This window comes from Ooceraea biroi, chromosome 2 (assembly GCF_003672135.1).
Source record: "Ooceraea biroi isolate clonal line C1 chromosome 2, Obir_v5.4, whole genome shotgun sequence".
NCBI lineage: Eukaryota > Metazoa > Arthropoda > Insecta > Hymenoptera > Formicidae > Ooceraea > Ooceraea biroi.
Window position 1 is genome coordinate 11,748,205 of NC_039507.1, and position 6,602 is coordinate 11,754,806.

General features: G+C 49.2%; 1 protein-coding gene across 1 annotated transcript; it reads left to right on the forward strand.

The window, feature by feature from the left end:
- Positions 1 to 1,471: 1,471 nt before the first annotated feature.
- LOC105282755 lies at positions 1,472 to 4,267 on the forward strand. Its single transcript, XM_011344978.2, has 4 exons — positions 1,472 to 1,810; positions 1,931 to 2,399; positions 2,454 to 3,730; positions 3,827 to 4,267. Exons 1-4 carry the CDS (start codon positions 1,472 to 1,474, stop codon positions 4,265 to 4,267), a joined length of 2,526 nt encoding a protein of 841 aa, XP_011343280.2.
- Positions 4,268 to 6,602: the final 2,335 nt, after the last annotated feature.

The following is a 6,602-nucleotide window of genomic DNA, read 5'->3' on the forward strand; positions in this document are numbered from 1 at the left end:
GGCATGCCCGCTCTGCAAAGCGCGGCATTACTTTAGCGTATGCTCGACGTTTTTGAAGTCGAGTCCGAACCAGCGTCGCGATCTCGTCAAAGTACATAAAAGATGTTTCAACTGTCTTAGTCACGGTCATGCTATAAAGGATTGCAAAAGCAATTTTTCTTGCCGTACGTGTCAACAACGGCACCATTCACTCTTGCACTTGGCTTCGGACTCCAGTTCGAACCATGAGAGCACCACCGATGCGTCGCCTGCGTCGACCTCGACGGATCCGCCGTCTCCGTCAACCGCATCGGAGACCACCGTTCAATCGCTTTCTACTCTAACGAAACGATCTAAATCATCCGTGTTATTGGCGACCGCATGGATCACGGTCGGGTCGGCAGCCGGCCGCTCGTTCATGGTGCGAGCGTTGCTCGATCAGGGCTTCGAAATAACGTTTGTTTCCGAGCGTCTGGCTCAAAATTTGCGTGCGAAACGCGTTGTTATGCCCGTGTCGATCTCTGCCGTCGGATGTGTTCATGCGGGTAATTTCAATAAAGCCATGCTAATTTCGGTCTCGTCGCGCGACTCTCCTTCGCCGTCGTTCCGTGTCACGGCCCTGATCATGAAGAGTCTGACGTCGTACTCTCCGCAAAGCGTCGGCGACATTTCCTCGTTGACCCATCTCGCGGAGCTTCGCTGGGCGGACCCGAATCCTGGGAGCTCGGACGCCATCGATGTTATAATCGGAGCCGATCTCTTCAGCGACGTAATCCTCGAGGGAGTTCGGAAGGGCGGCGTTGGTGAACCCCTCGCGCAGAACTCGATTTTCGGCTAGATTATCTCCGGTCCAGTCCGCTCTCCCTCCTCCGGCTCTTGTTCGTCATCAAGTTTGTCCCGCGCGGCCTCGCTGACTTCCTCTGTCGTGGCCCTTCACAGTTCATTTTCGTCGTCTCTCGACGACGATATTAAACGCTTCTGGGAGGTCGAAGAGGTTCCTCGACAATCTCTCCTCACCGCCGAGGAGAAGAGATGTGAGGATCACTTCACCCGCACTCACTCGCGCGAAGAGGATGGGCGGTACAAGGTCCGTCTTCCATTTAAAACTGATCCGCCGATAGCAATCGGAGGTTCTCGAGCTCGCGCGGAAGCTCAATTAGCATCGTTGTGTCGCAGACTAAACTCGAACCCGCAATTACGTAAAGCGTATTCCGACTTCCTGGAAGAATACGAGCGACTCGGGCACATGCGTCGGGCGCCCGCCTCCGTTTCTCCGCATGAGCGGCGCGTTTACATCCCGCATCACCCCGTTGTCCGCGAGTCAAGCACGACGACTCGAGTTCGAGTCGTTTTTAACGCGTCCAGCGCAACTTCAACCGGGACTAGCTTAAACGACCATTTGCTATCGGGCCCCAAACTGCAAACGGACTTGACCGCGATCCTATTAAAATGGCGCGCCTACCAATATGTATACACCGCGGACATCGCCAAGATGTACCGTCAAATTCTTGTTGACGCGCGCGACTTGATCTATCAGCACATTTTGTGGCAACTCGATCCCGAGGGTTCGCTGATCGACTTCGAGTTACTCACCCTGACTTATGGAATGGCGTGTGCTCCTTTCCTCGCGTTACGTGTCATTAAACAACTGGCCTCCGATGAAGGGTCCCGATTTCCGCGAGCCGCTTTGATCCTCCTCGAGAAAATCTACGTCGACGACGTTGTCTTCGGAGACGACGATCCCGAGATCTTGCGACAGATCCGCGATCAGCTCATCGAGCTGTTACGTCGAGGAGGATTTGAATTGCGAAAATGGGCCAGCAACGCACAGGTGCTTCTTTCGGACCTCGACCCCGACAATCATGGCCTCGCCTGCTCGAAAACCTTGGCTCCAGACGAAAGTCTAAAGGTCCTCGGCATTGTGTGAAATCCACGTCTTGACGTGTTCCAGGTAGCATTGTCGTTCCCTGCCGAGCCTCCGTCGACGAAACGATCCATTCTGTCCAACATTGCAAAGATCTATGATCCGCTCGGGTGGGTGACTCCTGTCACCATCACCGCCAAAATCCTCATGCAGCAACTGTGGCGTGAGAAGATCGAGTGGGATGCGGGCGTTCCCGAGCCGCTCCTGACTCGATGGCGACAAATTTATTCGAAGTTGTCCGCCCTCCACGATGTGAAGCTCGTCCGCTGGAATTCTTTAGGCCCGGACGTCGTTCAGTCGGAGCTGCACGGATTCGCTGACGCCTCTAACGTCGCTTACGCTGCCGTCGTATATTTGCGTACTGTCGACCGCTCCGGCGCCGTGACTGTGACGCTCCTGGCCGCCAAGTCAAGGGTCGCTCCGCTGAAGACTCTCACCGTTCCGCGGTTGGAACTTTCCGCCGCTGTTCTCCTCTCGAAACTGCTGCGTTTCGTTCGCGAGTCCGTTTCCGTGCATGCCGAATCGTGTTGCTGATGGACGGACTCCACAGTTGTTCTGGCCTGGCTGTGCACCCATCCATCGCGGTGGAAAACATTCGTCGCGAACCGCGCTGCGGAGATCCAGTCTCATTTGCCCGGAGTCAAATGGCGGCATGTGCCGACCGCGGAGAATCCGGCGGACTGCGCCTCTCGCGGACTCCTCGGCGATGAGCTGATTCCTCACCCGCTGTGGTGGCGCGGGCCTCCGTGGTTGCATCGCGGGGTCGACACATGGTCTGAGACCGACGCGTCGTTCGCGGAAACTGAACCTCTCGAGGCAAAGCCCACCTGTCTTCATGCAAATGAGGCAATCGACTCGTCGGAGATCGCTTCACGCTTCTCGTCTTGGCCAAAATTGATCCGGGTCACCGCTTATATATTCCGATTCATCGCGAGGTGCCGACGAGCCGCCGTTAATCCACCGGATTGTTCAAGTCTCGCGCTCTCCGGTTCGGAATGTCTCGCAGCGAGAACATTTTGGCTTCGTCGCGTCCAGGCTGAGATTTTTTCGACCGAGATATCGTCTCTGAAGGCGAACCGCGGCCTCTCGCCGAAGAGTCCGATTCTCGCTCTTAGCCCTTTTCTTGATCGGGACGGGTTGCTTCGCGTTGGTGGGCGGTTGAGTCGCGCTCCGATACCATTTAACATGCAACATCCTCTTCTTCTCGCATCGCATCCGATCGCTCGGCTCATTGTCGACCAGGCTCACAAGAGATCGCTTCACGCCGGTGTACAGCTCACGATGAGCACATTGCGAAGGGAATTCTGGATCATCCACGCGCGAAGCTTCGTTCGATCCATTCTTGCCAAATGCGTTATTTGCGCTCGAGAACGTGCGGCTGTTCCGTCACAATTAATGGGAGACCTTCCGGCTGTCCGCGTATCCGCCCCTGCTCGTTGTTTTTTGCACGTTGGACTGGATTACGCCGGCCCGGTTCTCACACGCGCATCACCTGGCCGCGGAATAGCGACGCGCAAATCATACATCGTTTTGTTTATTTGTCTGGCCACGCGAGCCATTCACTTAGACTCGGTGTCGGATTATTCGACGTCGGCCTTTTTGGCTGCATTTTCTCGATTCTGCTCGCGACGAGGGCTTCCAGCCTCAATTTACTCAGACAACGGCACTACATTTGTCGGGGCGGATCGCGAATTATCGCTTGCGTTCCGTGCTGCGCTTAGTGATCCAGAATTCCGCAATTACATCGCCACCGATCGCATTTTATGGCATTTCATCCCTCCAGCTGCTCCTCACTTTGGAGGACTGTGGGAGGCTGGCGTGAAAAGCGTAAAATACCATTTACGCCGTGTACTCGGAAACAATACCCTCACTTTTGAAGAATTTTCTACGCTTTTGTGTAACATCGAGGCTTGTTTAAACTAGCGTCCGATTGCGCCGCTCAGTGACTCGCTCGACGAATACGACGGTCTCACCCCCGGGCATTTCATAATCGGGTCCGCGATCACCGCGGTCCCCGAGCCGTCGCTGCTGACCATCAACGAGAACCGTCTTTCCCGATGGCAACGAGTTCGCCAGATGCACGAGCGTTTCTGGAAGTTATGGTCTTCCGATTACGTAAACACGCTCCAGCGACGACAAAAATGGAGAAATCCGCAACAATCCTTGAAAATCGGTCAGCTGGTGCTTCTCCGGAACGCTTCGTTGCCACCGGGAAAGTGGGAATTGGGACGCATTACCCAATGTCATCCCGGCGCGGACGAATGCGTTCGCGTAGTGACTGTCAAGACGGCAGCCTCTGAATTTAAACGACCAATTGTCAAACTGTGCGTCCTGCCTGTCGACTGCGAGGCAACTTCGCCTTAAATCTGTGTTTTTTTTCCTTAATCGAATCTCATGTGTTGTACCAAAGGCAGGCCGGTCGGTTGACTACGCCGGCCTCACTGATCGCTCAGCGATGAGCGCGAGATCCGTGCTGGTCGGAGCTTCAATTTGTCAAGAATGGATCGAACGAAGCTTCGCGCGTGGATGATCCAGAATTCCCTTCGCAATGTGCTCATCGTGAGCTGTACACCGGCGTGAAGCGATCTCTTGTGAGCCTGGTCGACAATGAGCCGAGCGATCGGATGCGATGCGAGAAGAAGAGGATGTTGCATGTTAAATGGTATCGGAGCGCGACTCAACCGTCCACCAACGCGAAGTAATCCGTCCCGATCAAGAAAAGGGCTAAGAGCGAGAATCGGACTCTTCGGCGAGAGGCCGCGGTTCGCCTTCAGAGACGATATCTCGGTCGAAAAAATCTCAGCCTGGACGCGACGAAGCCAAAATGTTCTCGCTGCGAGACAATCATCAAGTAATACGTTAACTGACAATGCTAACTAATGTTTAAATACGTTAATTGACAGTGTTCACTAATGTAATATTGTTATTTACTTAGTGAATATTGTTTTATGTAGCAGCGCCAAGTTCTTTAGCATTACTATTTGTTATTTTTATATATATTGACATTTTTTTAAAGAGATTAATTTTTATTTGGTTAGTTGTGACTGGTAAAGTTTTACTTGGCGCCATTTTCCGATATCATATTTTTTATAGGTTTATATACGACATTTTTTTAATAAGTTAATTTTTACTTGGTTAATTGTATATATATATATACATTTGTTTAATAGATTAATTTTTATTTGGTTGGCTGCGACTGGCGCGTGTACTTGGCGCCTTTTTTCCCTTTTTTCAAAAAAGGTAATTTTGTGAGATTTCATTAATTTTTTTATTATAATCGAATGTCAAGACCCAGTATATTGTAATTAATTATCGGAATACAAAAAGTTTAATTTATTATGTCAAATTTTTCTGGAATCACAAATACAAGTTTTTCGGGTCAATTAAAATCCCTACATGTTATAATCTATAGGACATCCTATATGTTATAAGTAAAAGTCGACACTCAGTATATTATAAAATCATAAATACAAGTTTTTCGGTTGGTCAATAAAAATCGGACACCCTATATATTAAAACCAAAAGTCGACACCCAGTATATTATAAAATCGCAAATACAAATTTTTCGCTTGGTCATTAAAAATTGGACACCCTATATTTTATAATCAAAAGTCGACACCAATATCAATATAATTACTCATCGGAAAATATAAAGTTTAATCTATCGTGTTAAATTTTTCTAGAATAACAAATACAAGTTTTTCGGGTTGGTCAATTAAAATCGGACACCCTATATATTATAATCAAAAGTCGACACCCAGTATATTATAATTAATCATCAGAAAATATAAAGTTTAATCTTTCGTGTCAAATTTTTCTAGAATCTCACAATTACAAGTTTTTCGGGTTGGTTAATTAAAATCGGACACCCTTTATATTATAATCGAAAGTCGACACCCAGTATATTATAATTAATCATCGTCTTACTAACGTGGTACTCCTCCTAACTATAACTATATCACGTTAGTAACAAAGAGGATCATAGAGAGAGTGGAAGCTGCCATAAGAGCACAATGTAAAATAGCGTGGCCGAATTTCAGAGCCATCTAGCAGCTCAGAGGCCATCCTAAATCCCCCCACTCTTTATAATGTGTCATATATATGTCGTGTTACGGGACGAGAAAGGGGAAAAGGAAGGGCATGAAAGGCACAGGACAGAGAAAACGTACTAAGAAGTAAGAACAAAAAAAAATGCAAATTCTTTGGCTAAGAGGATTGACATTCCGCGTTTCGAGAGCGCGACAGCGGACGTGCGAATTGGGAAGGGAAGAAGTCCGACGTCACGCTCTCGAAACGCAGAATGTCAATCTCTTAGCCAAAGTTAGAATTTGCATTTCTTTTTGTTTTTACTTCTTAGTATGTTTTCTCTATCCTGTGCCTTTCATGCCCTTCCTTTTCCCCTTTCTCGTTCCGTAACACGTTTATTTATTACAATATAAGTGTCTGCCAACTTGCTGCCACCGACAAAGCGCAACAGTTACAATGGAGGTTCTTTGCAGAGTGAGAGAAATTGAGAGAGAGTAGGAGAGGTTTGTGCACGTAGTGCGTCTCCGAACTGTAAGATGGCGCGTATCGCGGGACACGGCCAGCTTCCACTCTCTATGATCCTCTTTGGTTAGTAAGACACAGAGAGCAATACCATATATATACGTTTTCCAAGGCTCAATCGCTTACGAGAAAGTCTTACTCGTAAACGCCG